The sequence below is a fragment of the Bufo gargarizans genome, chromosome 8 (genome assembly GCF_014858855.1).
Source record: "Bufo gargarizans isolate SCDJY-AF-19 chromosome 8, ASM1485885v1, whole genome shotgun sequence".
NCBI lineage: Eukaryota > Metazoa > Chordata > Amphibia > Anura > Bufonidae > Bufo > Bufo gargarizans.
In genome coordinates this window covers 26922054-26943857 of record NC_058087.1, presented here as the reverse complement: position 1 = coordinate 26943857, position 21804 = coordinate 26922054, and the positions used below count along the sequence as shown (strand labels likewise).

The following is a 21804-nucleotide window of genomic DNA, read 5'->3' as shown; positions in this document are numbered from 1 at the left end:
GAAGGAGCTGGAGCAGTTCTGCAGGGAGGAACGGGCAACAATCCCAGCGGTAAGATGTAGGGACTGCTCATAGAGACTTATCCAAAGCGACTTGGAGCTGTGATTGCCGCACAAGGGGCTCTACAAAGTACTGACTTCAGGGGGGTGAATAGTTCTGCACATTGACCTTTTCTGTTATTTTGTCCTATTTGTTGTTTGCTTCACAATATAAAAAAACACACAAACATCTTCATAGTTGTCGGCATGTGCTGTAATTACATGATGCAAATCCTCAAACAATCCATGTTCATTCCAGGAGGTGAGGCACCAAAACACGAAAAAAGTCAAGTCTCATATCTATCTATCTATCTATCTATCTATCTATCTATCCAATGGTGACGATCACAGTGGCCCCATAACATCCAGTCATAATGTGCCCAGCAAACCCAGCCTCAGTGCCCCCATAATAGTGACATCTAAACTGCCCCATAACATGCTGTAGCCAGATAATAATTCACCGAAATCCACCATTTCAGTGGGGCGTGTTGCCATGCCTATCCCATGTGTATGACCGGCAGAAGAGATATCTCCATTCCCCCCATAAATGGCAGCTACGGTGCCCCCAGAACACCACCCTTACCCTCCTGCTGCTCAGAAATCACTCCTCTTCTATGTCAGAGCTGGGCACAGGGGGCACCTGCCCTAACCGGGCAGGGACTGCGGGACTATCCCCCTGAATCTAGGGCACCTATGGCTCGGCGGTCCCGGGAATGCTCCTGGGGGAGTGTAGGTAGGTGGTAATTCTGGAAATACCATTTCTTATGAAGCTTCTCCTGCTGTTCCTCGTCGTACTGACAGGACCCTCTTGGGCATCTCAGCAGATTAGGAAATTGATATTGGGTTTCTACTGAACAAGGGGGAACATTTGTTTCCTTCCACTTTTATTTGTCTTTTATATTAAACCACTAATTAGGATCTGCGGCTGATGAGCCCCGGAAATGTAATTAGCCTCATTTCAGAAATTGACATAAATATATATTCTGCGGCTTCTTTCATGTTCCCTTTATTTCTACCTCATTTTCCCAATTAGCTATAATGTAATCATCTTAGCGCATCCAGATGACAGTGACGGAGCGGAGGCCGCGGCGAATGTGGGGGCAGCGGGTGAGGAAATCGCACACAGTTCATGTGGAGATAACGACTGTCACCATCTATAGGACTAATGCGATCACCATGCAAAATATCCTCATAAATGTGCCACAAGCCATCCATCACACCCTTCAATGACTACATCTCCCACACCTTCCACATCTGCTCTGGTATTCTCTGTTATCAGCCACCGTCAGCTGGGGAGAAGCGTTAAAATTGAGGCAACGGATAAAGAACAGCACCTCATACGCCCACAGGTGGTTTGTGGTATTGCAGCTCAGCCTCAGTCACTTCAATTAGGGTCCATTCACACGTGCGTTGTGTTTTGCGTATCCGCAAAACACTTTGCCAGCACCCCAATAGAAATGCCTATACTTGTCCGCAGCTACGTCCATCTTTAGGGCTCATGCACACGACCGCATATATTTTGCAGTCCGGAAAAAAACGGATCCGCAAAAAATACGGATGACGTCCGTGTGCATTCCGTATTTAGTGGAACGGAACAGCTGGCCCCTAATAGAACAGTACTATGCTTGTCCGTAATGCGGACAATATTAGGACATGTTTATTTTTTTGTGCGGAACGGAAATACGGACATACGGAAACGGAATGCACACGGAGTATCATTGAAATTAATGGTTCCGTATACGCAAAAAAAAAACGGAACGGACAGAAAAAATAGGTTCGTGTGCCATGAGACTTTTTCAGCTGCTGCAAGTTCCAATCAGTGAATGAATGTCCGTCTACTCCATAAAGGGATGGAGTGCGTCGGTTATAACCATGGTCGCTAAAAGGGGAGGTCACAGGCGGAGGACTCCCCTCTATGATGTAAAATGGACAACCCCTTTAAAATGTGACTCATTGATTACGTTATATTGGCTTTTTCCTAGCAGGGTTCACACTGTGCATGTTTTTTTTTGTTATTTTGCCCTGACGGCTGTTAAAAAGCTGCAAGCCGAATTCATCGCATGTCCTAGTGACAGCTGAAAAATGGCTGGTCCTACAATCCGTGACCCCTTGTCTCGCGGCTTTTGTTAATAGAGAGGTGGACACGCACACACGACTGTCTATTCACGTCTATAGGAGTTCAGAAAATAGCTGAGCAGTGGAGTAATTACCATTCAACCGGACCAAGCCATTGCCAAGGGACCTGTGGTGAGGGGAGAAGACTGGCGCTGATCTCTTTTTCTTCCTTTCCGAAGTGAAATCGTGGTATTTTCCTGCAGCCACCACTAGGGGGAGCTCAGATATTTTTACAGTCTCCTTTGAATTCAGTGTATGAAGTCCAATGCCTTGGGCTCCCCCTAGTGGTGGCTGCAGGCAGCCAGTTTTCTAATATACTTTGTGAGTGAAAGCAGAAGAATTAGAACAGTAAGGTGGAGATTTATTCACAAGCGTTCAGAATGAGCATCATATTTATATAGAAGCTGGGGAGGCAGAGTTTTTTTTTTTTAATTAAAAGAAATTCCTTCACTTAATAAAATGTAAAATCAGCAGAAATCTCGAAGGGACTGGGCTTTTCAAAATTTTGCTATGGGGTCTTAGGATGTCTGTGTATACCCCTGTAGCCAAGCATGCTTACGCGGCTATTTTAGAAGTGAATGGACAGAGCCACGTCTACATGGCCACAGCTCTGTTCACAGTAGCCACGAGACTGGCTGTGGATATGCCATAAATGTCCTAGATGGCGGTAACCCTTTCATTCCTTTCCCTTCGTTTTATAAGCTTTGGTCACCGGATCTTACATTTACGATTGTCGGTGAAGGCGCTGGCTCAAGGAGCAGACACGAGCAGCGACAGCTTCATCTCAGATACTTACAACTTCTGGCAGCACTCGGATGGAGAGGTCATGGATGGCTTTCGCCACAATGCACAGCGCTGACACCATAAATATTGCCCCCAGGATCACGCAGGCTCTGTGGAATCAACACAAAGGTAATAGGTTAAAAAAAAGCCATCATATAGAATACAGCACATTATTTTCTTAAAGGGGAACTCCTTTTCTGTACATAACTGAGATGCTCTAGTAGTACCCTTTGGATTTTCTATCTTTTCCTGTCAGGACTGACGGACTCCTTATCTCTGCTCTTTGACATCATAAACACTCATTATAGCTGAGTTCTTATCTTACTGAAAAGAATGTGGCGTAAATTAAGTGTTTATTGCCTTTCAGTAGCTTAGACATAAGGGTTATTAGATGAAAAGTCTGACAGAACGGCTCAATATTTTTAATAAAGGCCAACTGAAAAAAATATTTTTAGCCAATCATTGGAGTAACATGCAATCATTAAAACAAAAATTGCCCCCAAAGGTGTACATAGCCTTTAAGGTCTCATGCACACAACTGTATCTGTTTTGCAGTGAGGGGGACACTCAGGGCTCTTTCACACTTGCGTTCTTTTCTTCCGGCATAGAGTTCCGTCGTCGGGGCTCTATGCCGGAAGAATCCTGATCAGTTTTATCCTAATGCATTCTGAATGGAGTGAAATCCGTTCAGGATGCATCAGGATGTCTTCAGTTCCGGAACGGAACGTTTTTTGGCCGGAGAAAATACCGCAGCATGCTGCGCTTTTTGCTCCGGCCAAAAATCCTGAACACTTGCCGCAAGGACGGATCCGGAATTAATGCCCATTGAAAGGCATTGATCCGGATCCGGCCTTAAGCTAAACATCGTTTCGGCGCTTTGCCGGATCCGACGTTTAGCTTTTTCTGAATGGTTACCATGGCTGCCGGGACGCTAAAGTCCTGGCAGCCATGGTAAAGTGTAGCGGGGAGCGGGGGAGCAGTATACTTACCGTCCGTGCGGCTCCCGGGGTGCTCCAGAGTGACGTCAGGGCGCCCCAGGCACATGGATGACGTGATCGCATGGCACGTCATCCATGCGCATGGGGCGCTCTGACGTCATTCTGGAGCGCCCCGGGAGCCGCATGGGCTGTAAGTATAGTGCTCCCCCGCTCCCCACTAGTACTATGGCAACCAGGACTTTAATAGCGTCCTGGCTGCCATAGTAACACTGAACGCATTTTGAAGACGGATCCGTCTTCAAATGCTTTCAGTTCACTCGCGTTTTTCCGGATCCGTCGTGTAATTCCGGCAAGTGGAGTACACGCCGGATCCGGACAACGCAAGTGTGAAAGAGGCCTAAGGAAGTATTTTTACTAAGTGTGGGACACTATTACTGGGTGGGGGCACAAAGGAACTAGGTGGGATTGGACATGTGTACACAGTGAATGGGCACCCTTTGGATTTTCTGTCTTTTCAGTCAGACCGGGAGCAGGCGGACTCCTTATCTCCGATCTCTAACATTATAAACACTCATAGCTCAGTTCTTATCTTACTGATAACAATGTGGTATAAACCAAAACTAGACTCAGAACAGCTTAGTCTGAACAAGTACGAAAATTTTTATTAAACTCACAATAATAAAAGTTACATATATCCATACATATAGATGAGCAGCACAATGCCACACAGGATAACGTTAAATGATCTGTAGTAAAACAAATGACAATAAATCATCCCAGATCATGCAGAATGTATTCTTACATGACTAACAGTCAATACAATATAAAGTGCATAGTGCAAATTGTAAACAATGACTGGGGGGAAAATTACAAAAATCAATACAGACCAAGTCCTCCTGGATCCCTACACGTGTTTCGCGTTTTGCTTCCTCAGGGGATACTGATGGTGTGTGTTGCCTGTTCATATATAGTCTGCATACTGATTAGAACATAAATCACCTGAACCTATCATGCAGGCCGAAAACCGGAAGTACGGTGCGTTCCACGCTGGAACGCACACCCACTTCCGGCTCCGTCCGTGTCCGGACACTTTATATAGCCCTAAATAACCCTTCTGCATCGAAGGGAACTTATCCCAACAAGGACCGCAATAGAACCAACCATTTTAATGCCCAATATTCAGGAGTGTGGAAAAGAGGCATCAGACAACGATGTGAAAAGGGCCGCTCTACAAACCGGAACCGGAAGTCCGGCATGCGGTCCACGGTGGAACGCATCGGCCGTATCAAGCCGAGGTTACCGCCACCCATAGCTCCGCCTTGGATGATGACATCATACGTATAGATCGCCGGCCTGCTATGCGTTTCACCGTGGAGCGCAGGCGGAGCACACACTTCCTGAACATGGAGGTGTCAACAAAATGGCCAGTTAGTCTGATCATGGAACTCCAACCGATGTACATATGTACATGGGCGTTCCGACCAAGATGGCCACATATACCTCAAGGGGGCACCTTAGAAATATTGGGGGGGGGAATATAAAATATATTACAGGAGTATAAAGATCAATATAAATATTGTACGTTAACCAATTTGAAGGATCTAATACTAAATAATTAGTAATATATAATAAAAAAGTGAAAAAAGAAAAATAAAGAGTGACACATACTAACATAAAAAGTAATGAAGTGCTGAGTGAAAAAAAGGGGTGCAGAAGGGTGATGGTGAAAGAAGAGGGGAGATTTATTATTATAAATATATCATACACATACAAATAGAATAGAGGTATCTCCAATTCTTGATATATAGCATAAGTGAAAACACCATTATTAAAATTCAAAACCTCTCTTTAGGTATCTCTAATCATGAGTTAATCTATTTATTCTAAGTGAATGTCCAAGTCGTTCCTGTGTTCAGCATAAAGAGTGTTCTTATTAAAATTTCCTATTAGACCATTCTTCGATGAACTACATTGTCCACGCCTCCCCAGAAATTGATGTCGGCCATACATATGCGCGCATATAATAGGCAGCCTCACGGAATGGTGACCAGAAAAAAACAGGTATATAGTCCTATCAAAGCAGAAAAGAACAGAATTAAAAAACATAAAACCAAAAATTTAAAAGGGTCACAGGTATACACATCACCTAGACCTACAGAGGAGATCACGAGAAAAAATATATAAATATACATTATTGATCTAGCCCAAAAATGGCGAAAAACTCAAGGCCTCATTGAGGCCCAACGGAATAACAGTGTGGCTTATATACAGTTGCAAGAAAAAGTCACAGCAATAGACAATCACAGTCCGATTAAACTAATAACACACAAATAATTAAATGCTACCATGTTTTTATTGAACACACCATGTAAACATTCACAGTGCAGGTGGAAAAAGTATGTGAACCCCTAGACTAATGACATCTCCAAGAGCTAATTGGAGTGAGGCGTCAGCCAACTGGAGTCCAATCAATGAGATGAGATTGGAGGTGTTGGTTACAGCTGCCCTGCCATATAAAAAACACACACCAGTTCTGGGTTTGCTTTTCACAAGAAGCATTGCCTGATGCCTCGCACAAAAGAGCTCTCAGAAGACCTACGATTAAGAGTTGTTGACTTGCATAAAGCTGGAAAGGGTTATAAAAGTATCTCCAAAAGCCTTGCTGTTCATCAGTCCACGGTAAGACAAACTGTCTATAAATGGAGAAAGTTCAGCACTGCTGCTACTCTCCCTAGGAGTGGCCGTCCTGTAAAGATGACTGCAAGAGCACAGCGCAGACTGCTCAGTGAGGGGAAGAAGAATCCTAGAGTGTCAGCTAAAGACTTACAAAAGTCTCTGGCATATGCTAACATCCCTGTTAGCGAATCTACGATACGTAAAACACTAAACAAGAATGGATTTCATTGGAGGATACCACAGAGGAAGCCACTGCTGTCCCCAAAAAACATTGCTGCACGTTTACAGTTTGCACAAGAGCACCTGGATGTTCCACAGCAGTACTGACAAAATATTCTGTGGACAGATGAAACCAAAGTTGAGTTGTTTGGAAGAAACACACAACACTATGTGTGGAGATAAAGAGGCACAGCACACCAACATCAAAACCTCATCCCAACTGTGAAGTATGGTGGTGGGGGCATCATGGTTTGGGGCTACTTTGCTGCGTCAGGGCCTGGACGGATTGCTATCATCGAAGGAAAAATGAATTCCCAAGTTTATCAAGACATTTTGCAGGAGAACTTAAGGCCATCTGTCCACCAGCTGAAGCTCAACAGAAGATGGATGTTGCAACAGGACAACGACCCAAAGCATAGAAGTAAATCAACAACAGAATGGCTTAAACAGAAGAAAATACGCCTTCTGGAGAGGCCCAGTCAGAGTCCTGACCTCAACCCGATTGAGATGCTGTGGCATGACCTCAAGAAAGCGATTCACACAAGACATCCCAAGAATATTGCTGAACTGAAACAGTTCTGTAAAGAGGAATGGTCAAGAATTACTCCTGACCGTTGTGCACGTCTGATCTGCAACTACAGGAAACGTTTGGTTGAAGTTATTGCTGCCAAAGGAGGTTCAACCAGTTATTAAATCCAAGGGTTCACATACTTTTTCCACCTGCACTGTGAATGTTTACATGGTGTGTTCAATAAAAACATGGTAACATTTAATTATTTGTGTGTTATTAGTTTAGGCAGACTGTGATTGTCTATTGTTGTGAATTTGTGCAGAAATCCATATCATTCCAAAGGGTTCACATACTTTTTCTTGCAACTGTAAGTGTTTATGACCTCTTAGTAGCTTAGAGATAAGGGTTATTAGATGACAGCAGAAAGTACCAGTCACACAGCTAGAAAAACAGTTAACCCTTTGTGACAGAACGGCTCAATATTTTTAATAAAGACCAATTGAAAAAAGATTTTTAGCCAAAAATGAGTAACATGCAATCATAAAAAAAAAAAATTGCCTCTGAAGGTGTACATAGCCTTTAAGGTCTCATGCACACTGTATCTGTTTTGCAGTTGACAAATCTCGAATCTGCAAAATACGGATACCATGTGCCGTCCGCATTTTTTTACTTCAATGGGTCCATGGTCTGCATTTTTCAGAAATATTCTCTTTGCTCAAACGGTCATTCCCCCTCACATACTGACATTTCCATCTTTTCTTTTGTCTTCTTATTTCCAGATGTATAGTATCCTTGGAGCTGACACAATTGTAAATGGGCCCCTTTGTTTTTATGGAGATGTGTTTGAGAAGCTCAGCATACCCCGTGTCATCAATGTCGTGCACTATACAGAACTTTGCCTCCAAATCATCCCGGATCCAGCGGGACAGTCCTGAATTTCATCCTCTGTCCCATGTTCTCAGGAAGGCTGTTGCATGTCCCGACTTCAACTGTATCTGCATCCTCAGGACGTAGATATGGTTGACTACAATAGTGAAGCAGGTGGCTGGGGGCAGGCAGCCACAATACAGTGACGTCATCACGTCTGCTGCACTGAGCCATAGACAGCAGAGACCGCCGACCAGGGCAGTCCTGCTCTGCACTGCTCTAATGAGTATTTAATCTGGAGGTAATAAAGAGGAATCCATGTATATGGGGAGCACTTATGTGGCAATCATACTGTGTGGTAGGCATTTAAAGGGGTTGTACCATCTCAGACATTAAGGGCCTATGGCTTGGGAAATAACACACCTATATTTAGAAGGGAGTCGGCAAAGCCCCAGTGGGCGCCCTATGCATGCGCGGCCACCCTCCAATCATTCAAAAGGAAAGTGCTGAAAATTGCCCAGCAATTTTCAGAAGTCCCATTGAAAAGAATGGGAGGAGCACCGCGCAAGCGCTGCCAATGCTTCATTCACTTCTATAGGGCTGACGGAAATAGCAAAGAAATAGCCGAGCCAGCGCTCCCATTGAATGGAGGGCAGCCAGACATGCGCGGTGCGCCAGTATAGGTGCGGGTCCCAAAGGTGGGCAGTAGGAAAATAAAAACTAGTGATCTGGACTTCTTATCCGCAGTACTACACAGGTATTACTATAGATTACCTTTAAGGGGCTTTATTCTGTATGGGGGTACTTAAGGATACTTATACTGTGTCGGGGGCACTTAAGAAGGGCATCACTCTATATGGGGCACCTATTGTAACATTCTACTGTGCGGGGACGCTTAATAGGGCTTCACTCTGTATAGGGGTACCTAGGAGGGTTAATATGTTGTGGGGGCACTTTAGGAGGGACATGACACTGTGTGGGGGAAGTTATGGGAACATTGTATTGTGTGCGAGGGCATTTAGGGGTATGATACTGGGTGGGGGAATATGGGGGCATCATTCTGTGTGGGGAGGCATTAAAGGGTCATCATGCTGTAGGGGGCCTTAAAGGGGCATCATACTATGTCTGAGGCACTAAGGGGATATCCTTAATGTAAGGGGAGCACTAACGAAGTCTTCTTACTAAATGTGGGGCACTATTACTGGGTGGGATTGGACATATATACACAGGGAATGGGCAGTGTTAGAGGCACGATTTAATGTAAAAAGAATTTGGTATGATGCGCCACACGCCTCTGTTGTTATCCCTCCATGGGTTTTTGAAAAGTTGAGGCATGCTATATGGTACATGTCAGAATTTAAAGGGTTCCATAGTTTATAGGGAATATAGTGCACACGCTAATAAAAAAATATATATAAAAAAAGGATAATCCCAGGATGACCTCATTTTTGGTGGCAGCTCTGGCCAAAGGCGCATAACTATGAGGCCTTTAGTGGGAAGAAACCTGTCATTGAATTGTTTCCCCACTTGCTGTAGCTTTACCTGCATCCACCACCAGAGGGAGCTCACTGCATAGAGATTTATACAGCTGCCAGTGGGTTCAACACTAGTTGTATATATTGCTATGTAGTGAGCTCCACCTAGTGGTGGCTGCAGGTAGCCATAAATATATATCATTTATCTAAAACAAAGCTCCCCCATATATTTGCCTTATGGCATTTATCAGCATTGGATTTTGAATCTAAAATGGAATGGTGGAAATGAACTTTAGTATAGATGAAATGCCTTTGGGGAGCTGTAATTTGCTATAGGGCGCTATAACTTCTGAATACATCTTTGCCAGTGTATACACATTAAATGAAGTATTACATGGTCCTGCCAGGTCCTTCATAGCAAATAGCTTACAGCTCCAGCTAATAAAGGGGGTGGGGGGGGGGGGGGTCCTCCATATGCATAAGCCCTAATAGGACATATCTATTGTGCACAGCGTAAAAGCTGTCCCCGGTCATTTATTTGGGGTGGGGGGCATTTCTGTCTCTATGAAGACCTGGCTTTCCTCCTAGGTAGGGCATACCTCTGCATTCTGACAGCGCTGCTGATGTCTTTGGGAGTAATTCATTCTTGTCGCAAGCAATAAAAATACATTCTAATAAAAGTAAAGCTTTTTTTGTACTTTCACAGGCAGGATTTGTTTGCCCAGACGTCTTTTTCTGATTATTTTGCAGACTAGTAATAAGTAGCACGGCTGTATCCTGCTGACAGGCGACATCCTATTAGCCAGAGCTGTTCAGCGCAATATTAAAGTGCAGCTGCGGAGCGCCACAGCTCGACAGGTTTTTTTATGGAATGGCTGACATCAGCCATTGCCACGATCTGCACAAGGCACCCACTTTGAAATCTGCAGGTACGAATTTGGCCGCTTTGTTTCATTTCGAGGCCGCAACCTGGAACACAAGAAGCCCCTACTATGAATTATACTAGAAATATGACACCCAGACAGACAGTAACACTCTGGGGATGGCAGATGTGCGTCACGTCCCTCTTTTCGAACTGCAATGCAGATCTGTGATGTCCAGAGGAAATTTATTTGGTCTATATAGGAGCCAAAATAATCCCCCCCCCCCCTCCTCCAACCCTCGATATGGGCTTGTTCTAAAATTGGAAGCCGAAAGAAATGAATTGCTAGAGATATCTCATTAATCAGTCACAGGCTCCGTGTCATTTACACAATTAATTCTTAACATTTAAGAACTGCGCTTAGCAAATGAACAGAGATATTATTTATTGTTGGGGGAGGGGGAGACAATTCTAGCGGCGAGTCCATCAGGACACGTCATAGCCTTCAATACAAATTAGTAAGGTTTTATCTCCCAAAAATCCACAGCTGCCATCATTACAAAAAAAAATATGAACATGGACACTTATGCCAGTCTATTGTTTATTCACAGGCCTTGTCTCAGGAAGAGAAGTGAGGAAGAAAGAGAGGGGAAAAGAGAGAGAAGAAGGGAGGATGAAGGGGAGGAAGAAGGAAGGCAAAGAAGAGATGGTGGAAGAATGATGGATGGAATAGAAGAAAGGAAAAGGGAAGAGAGGGGAAAAGAGAGGGAAGAAGTGAGGATGAAGGGAAGGAAGTAGGAAGGCAAAGAAGAGAGGGTGGAAGAATGATGGATGGAATAGAAGGAAGGAAGGAAGGAAAAGGGAAGAGAGGGGAAAAGAGAGGGAAGAAGGGAGGATGAAGGGGAGGAAGTAGGAAGGCAAAGAAGAGAGGGTGGAAGAATAATGGATGGAATAGAAGGAAGGAAGGAAGAAAAAAGGAAGAGAGGGGAAAAGAGAGGGAAGAAGGGAGGATGAAGGGGAGGAAGTAGGAAGGCAAAGAAGAGAGGGTGGAAGAATGATGGACGGAATAGAAGGAAGGAAGGAAAAGGGAAGAGAGGGGAAAAGAGGGAAGAAGGGAGGATGAAGGGGAGGAAGTAGGAAGGCAAAGAATAGAGGGTGGAAGAATGGTGGACGGAATATAAGGAAGGAAGGAAAAATGAAGAGAGGGGAAAAGAGAAGGAAGAAGGAAGAAGGGAGGATGAAGGGGGGAAGTAGGAAGGCAAAGAAGAGAGGGTGGAAGAATGATGGACGGAATAGAAGGAAGGAAGGAAAAGGGAAGAGAGGGGAAAAGAGGGAAGAAGGGAGGATGAAGGGGAGGAAGTAGGAAGGCAAAGAATAGAGGGTGGAAGAATGATGGATGGAATAGAAGGAAGGAAGGAAAAAGGAAGAGAGGGGAAAAGAGAAGGAAGAAGGGAGGATGAAGGGGAGGAAGTAGGAAGGCAAAGAAGAGAGGGTGGAAGAATGATGGATGGAATGGAAGGAAGGAAAAGGGAAGAGAGGGGAAAAGAGAGGGGAGAAGTGAGGATGAAGGGAAGGAAGTAGGAAGGCAAAGAAAAGAGGGTGGAAGAATGATGGATGGAATAGAAGGAAGGAAGGAAAAGGGAAGAGAGGGGAAAAAAGAGGGAAGAAGGGAGGATGTAGGGGAGGAAGTAGGAAGGCAAAGAAGAGAGGGTGGAAGAATTATGGACGGAATAGAAGGAAGGAAGGAAGGAAGAAAAAGGGAAGAGAGGGGAAAAGAGAGGGAAGAAGTGAGGATGAATGGAAGTAGGTAGGAAGAGAGAGGAAGAATGTGGAAGAGAAGAGAAGTTGAGAGGGAAAAGAAAGGAGGTAAAGGGAAGAGAGGGAGGGAGGAAGGAAGGGAAGTAAAGAGAAGTTAACCTTTGTTAAATCTACATTAATATATAGGAAATTGAAATAGAGGAAAAGGAAAGGAGAATGGAGGGCAGAACATAAGGAGAGATAAGAAAGGAATAAAAGTAAGATAAGAAATAAAGGAAGGAGAAGGGAGGAAGAAAGGGAAAGAGAACAGAGGTTGGAAAAGGGAAAGGAGGTACTTCAAAAAAAAGGGAGAGAAAGAAAAATGATGTTAACCGTTAGAAAGCTAAAATAGTTGGGAAATGGAAGTTAGGGAAAGAAAAGAGAATTGGGAAGAGAGCAAAGAAAGGAAGAGAATGGAATTAGAATGGGGGATAAAGGGGAATGAAGGAAACGAGAGAGATAAAGGGAGAAGGAGAGAAGCATGAAGTAAGAAAAAGAGAATGGAAGGAAGAGATGGGAAAGAGAGAGACTGATAAGGAGAGAGCAAGGGAAGCAGATGTGCAAATTAAGGAGGGAAAGAAAAAGAAAGAAGGAAAGGGAGTAATGGAGGGAGGACAATCCTGAAGAAGAGGAAATGTAATGGGAAGGTAAGTGATGGATACTAGGGAAGCATGGGGTAAAAGGAAGAGGAAAGGAAATAAAAGAGGGACAAGAAAGGAGTGGGAGAAAGGAAGGAAAGTTAATCTGTGGTAACTTCCTTTAGCCTTCAAGCAGGCATAGGACATTTCAGGACAGCTTTTGTCTGCAGCTCCACACTCATAATGCAAACTACTGTAAATTATGTCTCCTTTGTCCTGTAACATTCTAGACTACGGCAATTTAATTTCTCCTTAGTCCTGCGTGTAATAGGATATTTCCTGCCTGTAAAAGGTGGACGTCTAATAATGATATATATTTGCCATAAAGGATTAGAAGAAAGGTCTTTTTTTTTTTTCGAGTAACAGCACCACCCTTGTCCATGGGCTGTGACTGGTACTGCATTCCAGTGAAAGGGGCTGAGCTGCAATACCAGGCACAGCCCATGGACTAGAGAAGCACTGTTTAAGGAAAATAAGCAGACTTTTATCAGGCTTTTCTCTATCGCCTGTAATTTCCATTAAACCATTATTAAAATATTACTCAATCTACTCTGTCATTTGCGTGCTTATAAGAAAACTGGATCAAACGCTCAGCCGGGCGCAGGAACCAATATGAATGACTATATGTCAACTATAGCGCGGTGGAGATATTAAGCTATATAAATTATGGTCCTGCTAGTATGATTATGCAATGCATAGATCACATACTGCATAAGGGGAGGGGGTCACACATTGCATGGAAATTAGATTTGCTATGAATTATTCATGAATTGTTATGGATTTTGTTAATCCTGCAATTTCCAATGCAGTTATTGGTGCTACATAGAATTTGCATTGATTTTACAGTAATTGTGTTCTGCCCGGAGGGGACAACTCTTTTTTTAATACAGAAGAAAAATTTGAGTTATACACTGACCAAAATATTAATGCAACACTTTCGTATTTGCTCCTATTTTGCATTAGCTGAATTCAAAAATCTGAAACATTTTCTACATACAGAAAAGACTCATTACTCAGAAATATTTTTCACGAATCTGTCTAAATCTCCTTTGCCGAGATAATCCATCCCACCTCACAGGTGTATCAAGGTGCTGATTAGACAGCATGAATATTGCACAGGTGTGCCTTAGACTGCCCACAATAAAAGGCCACTCTGAAATGTGCAGTTTGATCACACAGCACAAGGCCACAGATGTCGCAACGTTTGAGGGAGTGTGCAATTGGCATGCTGACTGCAGAATGTCTACAAGAGCTGTTGCCCGTGCAATGAGTGTTCATTTCTCTAAGTCGTCTCCAGAGAATTTGGCAGTACATCCAACCGGCCTCACAACCGCAGACCACGTGTAACCACACCAGCCCTCTCCACATCCAGCATGTTCACCTCCATGATTGTCTGAGACCAGCCACCCGGACAGCTGCAGCGACCATCGGTTTGCATAACCAAAGAATTTCTGCACAAACTGTCAGAAACCGTCTCGGGGAAGCTCGTCATCGGGGTCTGGACCTGACTGCAGTTCGTCGTCGTAACCGACTTGAGTGGGCAAATGCTCACATTCGATGGCGCCTGGCACGTTGGAGAGGCGTTCTGTTCACGGATGAGTCACTGTTTTCACTGTTCAGGGCAGATGGCAGACAGCGTGTGTGGCGTCGTGTCGGTGAGCGGTTTGCTGATGTCAACGTTGTTGATCGAGTGGCCCATGGTGGCGGTGGGGTTATGGTATGGGCAGGCGTATGTTATGGACAACGAACACAAGTGCATTTTATTGATGGCATTTTGAACGCACAGAGACACAGTGACAAGATCCTGAGACCCATTGTTGTGCCATTCATCCACGACCATCACCTCATGTTGCAGCATGATAATGCACGGCCCCATATTGCAAGGGTCTGTACACAATTCCTGGAAGCTGAAAACATCCCAGTTCTTGCATGGCCAGCATACTCACCGGACATGTCACCCACTGAGCATGTTTGGGATGCTCTGCATCGGCGTATACGACAGCGTGTTCCAGTTCTTGCCAATAATCTGCAACTTCGCACAGAGGAGTGGACAAGCATTCCACAGGCCACAATCAGCAACCTGATCAACTCTATGTGACGGAGATGTGTTGCACTGCGTGAGGCAAATGGCGGCCACACCAGATACTGACTGGTTTTTACCTTTTCGCGGCATCAGGTGAAAATGATGGCTTTCAGGGGTTAATCAATTTAATAAATAATAATAATAACACTACTCATCTTATCCATTTGAGCGTGAAATGGACAGCGGACCATCTTGATTGAAGATCCCGCACAAAATCTTGTGCTGTGAGTGATGACATCACACTGGTCAGTGTGATGATGTCATACGTCACTGCACGCAAAGTGTATGAGGTGAGTATGATTTTTTTTGTTTTACCATTTCAATGAAAGTTGATTCGTTACCACGAAGCATGAAGAAATTCGGCTTTGCAGCTAATCAAATTTTCCCTGAAATTCGGATCAAAGTCATTTTGGATACTTGGATTCACTCAACACTACCCATAAACCCGGTCTAAACAAGCCAACTATATCAGAAATTATAAGAAAGTTGCAAGGTCAACTTTTGTTAATTACTATTGTGGGGTTTCGCTCTGGTAGATAGGGTAAGCGGGCGCAGTAGAGAGGCAAAATACAAGTTCTTAACTTAAAACGTCAGTGTTTATTCACACTTGAGGCAATTGCACAAAACAGCACGTAACTTTGTTGTTAATTCACACACAATGCAAAGTTCATATAACACAAGTCACCTTGCTGGCAGTTCTGCCTCCAGTAGTCCACAGCAGGCTTTAGGGGGCCAGTTTCCCCAGCATGCTGCTCTCAACCCTCCAGCAAGGCACAAAGCCTCAGATCCTCAAAACAGAGACAGAGATCTCTGCTGGGCCCAGCTGCTTATTTAAGGACAGCCAGGTGCTGCCAAAAACCGGACCGGCACTTAAACTCCAGTCCGGTATTTGACCTCACCTGGCTGGAAACCAGCCCAGCCGCACTTGCTGGGAGGAAAATACCTGCCTTGCCAGACACAACCCCTCACTGTGTCACACTATGTATAATAAACACAAAGTTAATGAGTGCATAAGTATTCACCCCCTTTTCAGAACAACCATTTGGTTTTGGAAATCACATAATATCATGCATGGAGTCAATATAAATATGCCGCTACCAGGAGGGGTCCATGAAGAAAGAATTTATATTTTTTTTAATGGAAAAGATATTACTCACAAGAGCAGACTGACTATAACGGCGCAAAGAGTGATTTAGGGCTCATGCACAGGACTGCGTTTTTTTCCAGCATCCGATCCGCATTCACTTCAATGAAGCCGCAAAAGATGCAGACAGAACACCTTGTGCTGCCCACATCTTTTTTGTGGTCCCGTGGCACGCTCAGGGTACTTTGAATAATCAGCATTCCTGGAGAACCCCAAGACCAGTGAAAACTCTAAAAGGGGAAATTCATAGTGGTCTTCTGGTATGTAAATACATGATCTTAATGGGTAAAACCTTTGAATTAATAGATCCACTGATTTCCTAAATGCACTAAACTCCTTAAAACCGCACTGATTTTTGTTACTAAAAACTTCTGTTACTGGATTTGTGCATATATCAATTATAAGGAGAGTTGGAGAGGCAGCATTTTCTATTTTCAGTTACAGAGAGAGGCAGGGTGGCAGTACTATCTGTACCTACAGCATTTACATGTCGACAGGAAGGCACTAGGCACTACCATCTGCGCCTACATCATTTACAGTGATACAGGATGGCGCTACTATCTGTACCTACATGATTTACAGGGAGAAACAGGAATATAGTACTATCTGTACCTACATAATTTACATGGAAAAATAGGGAGGCAGCACTAACTGTACCTACATAATTTACAGAGAGAGGCAGGGTGGCAGTACTATCTGTACCTACAGCATTTACATGGAGACAAGAAGGCATTACTATCTGTGCCTACGTCATTTACAGCAAGATAAAGGATGGTGCTCCTATCTGTGCCTGCATTATTTACAGGAAGAAACAGGGATATAGTACTATCTTTACCTACATAATTTACACTAAGAGACGGAGAGACAGAAATATCTGTGCCTACATAATTTACAGGGAGAAATAGGGAAGCAGTACTATATGTACCTACATCATTTACAGGGAGAGACTTGGAGGCAACACTATCTGTGCATATATAATTTACAAGAAGAGACACAGAGGAAGTACTATTTAAATGTCTACATCATTTACAGGGATACAGTAATTTCTCTGCCCACATAATTTACAGGGAGAGACAGGAAGGCAGTACTATCTGTATCTACATAATTTACAGGGAGAGACAGGGATGCAGTACTGTCTGTATTTACATCATTTACAGGGAGAGACAGGGATGCAGTACTGTCTGTATTTACATCATTTACAGGGAGAGACAGGGAGGCAGTCCCATCTGTATCTACATCATTTACAGGGAGAGACAGGGAGGCAGTACTGTCTGTATTTACATCATTTACAGGGAGAGACAGGGAGGCAGTACTGTCTGTATTTACATCATTTACAGGGAGAGACAGGGAGGCAGTACTGTCTGTATTTACATCATTTACAGGGAGAGACAGGGAGGCAGTACTGTCTGTATTTACATCATTTACAGGGAGAGACAGGGAGGCAGTACTGTCTGTATTTACATCATTTACAGGGAGAGACAGGGAGGCAGTACTGTCTGTATTTACATCATTTACAGGGAGAGACAGGGAGGCAGCACTGTCTGTATTTACATCATTTACAGGGAGAGACAGGGAGGCAGTCCTATCTGTATTTACATCATTTACAGGGAGAGACAGGGAGGCAGTCCTATCTGTATCTACATCATTTACAGGGAGAAACAGGGAGGCAGTACTGTCTGTATTTACATCATTTACAGGGAGAGACAGAGAGGCAGTCCTATCTGTATTTACATCATTTACAGGGAGAGACAGAGAGGCAGTCCTATCTGTATTTACATCATTTACAGGGAGAGACAGGGAGGCAGTACTGTCTGTACCTACATCATTTACAGGGAGGCAGTCCTATCTGTATCTACATCATTTACAGGGAGGCAGTCCTATCTGTATCTACATCATTTACAGGGAGAAACAGGGAGGCAGTACTATCTATTCCTACATCCTTGATAGGGAAAGACAGGGAAGCAGTACTATCTATGCCTACTTCAGTTACAGCGAGAGAAGTAAGGGAGATAGCACAACCTATATATCTGTCTATATTGTTTACAGGAAAGACAAGAAGGCAGTACTATCTGTACTGTGGCAATGTGAACATTGAGGTGTTTCCCCAGGTTCCAGTCCGGGACTTAGGGCATGCTCATGTCCAGGGATCCTATTTAATCCTGCTACTGGATCTTGGGTGTGTCTCACTCTGGAGAGTCTGTGTGCAGCAGAGGCCTGGGAAGGCTCTGTACAAGTGGACTCAGCCGAGCTGGCTGAGGGGCCACGGGGCTAGGTGTTAGCCTGAACTTTGGGGGACTCCGCAAGGTCTTGCAATCGGCGGTCGCTAGGCCAGAGTCAGGAGGACTTCTGGGCCACAATCCCCCAAAAGGTACTGGACTTTGTTACAGCCTGGAAGTGCTGGATTGTTAGGCTGGGAAAAGCCGCATGTTCTTCCCGTGTGTGAACGGGGCTTTCAGTGAGGTAGGGAGTCCTCATGTTTAGTTAGAGCCCAGCCGGGCAGGTGTTTTATTTGTATTGTTTGTTTTGGTTTTGCTGGGGTGCCAAAAAAAAACAATGTTTGGCCCCTAAACCTGTGGTCGATGAAGATCATTGTGAGAATGACCCCCGAATAAGAGGCGATCCCTTACAGTACCTATATCATTTACAAGGAAAGACAGAAAAGCAGTCCATCTGTGCATATATCATTTACAGAAAAAGACAGGACAGCAGTACTATCTACACCTACATCATTTAGACGGAGAGACAGAACAGCAGTACTATCTACAGGGTGGGCCATTTATATGGATACACTTTAATAAAATGGGAACGGTTGGTGATATTAACTTCCTGTTTGTGGCACATTAGTATATGTGAGGGGGGGACTTTTCAAGATGGGTGGTGACCATGGTGGCCATTTTTAAGTCAGCCATTTTGAATCCAACTTTAGTTTTTTCAATAGGAAGAGGGTTATGTGACACATCAAACTTATTGGGAATTTCACAAGAAAAACAATGGTGTGCTTGGTTTTAATGTAACTTTATTCTTTCATGAGTTATTTACAAGTTTCTGACCACTTATAAAATGTGTTCAATGTGCTGCCCATTGTGTTGGATTGTCAATGCAACCCTCTTCTCCCACTCTTCACACACTGATGATGTGTTTCCCTCTTTATGCACTGAAGCTGACACGTTCCCTGAGTTTTTCCAGCAAGATGGTGCACCACCACATTATGGGTCCAAGCATTCCTAGATGAACAGTTTCCTGGAAAGTGGATTGGTCATCGTGGGCCAGTTGAATGGCCCCCAAGGTCTCCCGATCTGACCCCCTTAGACTTTTATCTTTGGGGTCATCTGAAGGCAATTGTCTATGCTGTGAAGATACGAGATGTGCAGCACCTGAAACTACGGATACTGGAAGCCTGTGCTAGCATTTCTCCTGCTATCAGTGTGTGAAGAGTGGGAGAAGAGGGTTGCATTGACAATCCAACACAATGGGCAGCACATTGAACACATTTTATAAGTGGTCAGAAACTTGGAAATAACTCATGAAAGAATAAAGTTACATTAAAACCAAGCACACCATTGTTTTTCTTGTGAAATTCCCAATAAGTTTGATGTGTCACATGACCCTCTTCCTATTGAAAAAACAAAAGTTGGATTCAAAATGGCCGACTTCAAAATGGCCGCCATGGTCACCACCCATCTTGAAAAGTTTCCCCCCTCACATATACTAATGTGCCACAAACAGGAAGTTAATATCACCAACCATTCCCATTTTATTAAGGTGTATCCATATAAATGGCCCACCCAGTATACTGTACCTACACCATTTACAGGGAAAGACAGGAGAACAGTACTATCTATGCATACATTATTTACAGGGAAAGACAAGAAAGCAGTACTATCTGTGCATATATCATTTACAGGGAAATACAGGAAGGCAGTACTATCTGTGCCTACAATATCTACAGAAAAACAAGCAGCCTGTTCGATCTGTGCTTATATAAATCACAGGAAGAGACAGGTAGGCCACATTATCTGTGTCTACACTGGTTATAGAGAGAGACAGGGAGGAAGTGCTATCTGTGCCTCACATCACTTACAGGGAAAAGGGAGGCAGTACTACTTTACTGAATGAAGCAAGACTTCAGTACTTTCTGCACCTTTTAAAGCTGGTGCTAGCTACATAATTTATTAAATGACATAAAAAGACAGTACTGTATGTGCCTACACCAATTACAAGGAATACAGGGAGGCAGTGCAATATATGACTAGGAAACAGTACTATCTTTGCCTATACCATTTACAGGGAGGAATGTCAGGTAGATAAAGCAAATGCTTTATATAAGTATTAAAAAAAAATTATCGGGTCAAAAGTTTGCATAATTTTTCTTTTGACCCGATAATTTTTTTTTAATATTTATATAAAGCATTTGCTTTATATACCCGACAGGAAGTACTACATTTGGCTGCATCTCTTTATAAGCAAATGCATGTACCGCTTCCTTTACCAAGGTGACCACCACATTACACTATAACCTAAGCACACAGATAGTAGTCACCTTGCTGTCACATGGGCAGTTGCTAGGCAACCTCTGCCAGGCATTGTAGATACATATTATGATACAATTATTCACTATTAGAAAGAAAGGTAATCCAGCTCAATACGCAGACGGTGCAACGGTACTTTATTTTAGTGGTTAAAAATCAAACATCCAGTTAAACAAAATCCTCGTCTACCAGTTTCGGGCTGTTGTGAGGTCTGCTCTTACTCATGACCACTATTATTCACTATTCACCTACATGTAGAGAGGGTGTAATACACAGAAAATATCTCCCCACAAAGCCTCATTGAAAATCGTAATATTCGTCTTCTCTATGGTAACATAACGCAGGCACCTCGCGGCTCGCGTTGTTTACATTCTGAAGGTGAAGATCTGTCGCAGTGTATCTGATGGCATGTGTCATAAATTATTCTGTGCCTGTGTAATTATGGAGCCTTGTGTCACTTTATGGAGCTGTCATAACAAGGTGCAGGAATGAGGCGCCCCGAACATTACTCGTACTCCTGAAGTAGGATCTGCTGCAAACTAATTAAACCGAAAACATGCAAATGAAGCATCGGCACAGACGGTCTATTCAATACTGTAATGAAGATCTTAAATAGAAGGTGCGCGTTCTCTGCACACACCTATAGAGCTATGAGGCTGATGGTACGGATGTACGTGTGGCCATAGGCATCTGCCAAGGTGGCACCTGCCTTATGATAACGCCATGAAAATTGGTGAGGATAATGAATCCTGGCCCTGTTGCAGTATTTCTCAATAGGATTGAGAAATTTTGAAAAAGCATGTACCCAGCCATGGGGTGGTAAAAACATGCAAGTTGCGCTAAAGTATACCCCCTATGCCTCCTAAAATCATGCATCTTACCAGACTGTTATATATCTTTTTACCAAGATCTATGATCACTGGTAGTAGCAGTCGCAGTTTTTACTAGACAAACCCCTTGGCGACTTTAAAGTGGATCCTCCACCACTGAACTTTACAGGTCCCAAATCTCTCAGATTAATTCATAAAATACCATTATATGGGTTAGATGATCTGATACAGAGCTCCAAAGCTCCTGCTTAGTCACAAAGTTCGATAATATTATTCTAGCTGCCTACAACCACCACTAGAG

At 43.6% G+C, this 21804-nt stretch overlaps 1 protein-coding gene across 1 annotated transcript in view; it reads right to left on the bottom strand.

The window, feature by feature from the left end:
• Positions 1-21804, bottom strand: part of TMEM163 (transmembrane protein 163) — a 135762-nt gene that overhangs the window by 32791 nt on the left and 81167 nt on the right. The window contains exon 5 of the mRNA XM_044304951.1: positions 2948-3044. Coding sequence (XP_044160886.1) covers positions 2948-3044 — 97 coding nt within the window. The remainder of the gene's footprint in view (positions 1-2947; positions 3045-21804) is intronic.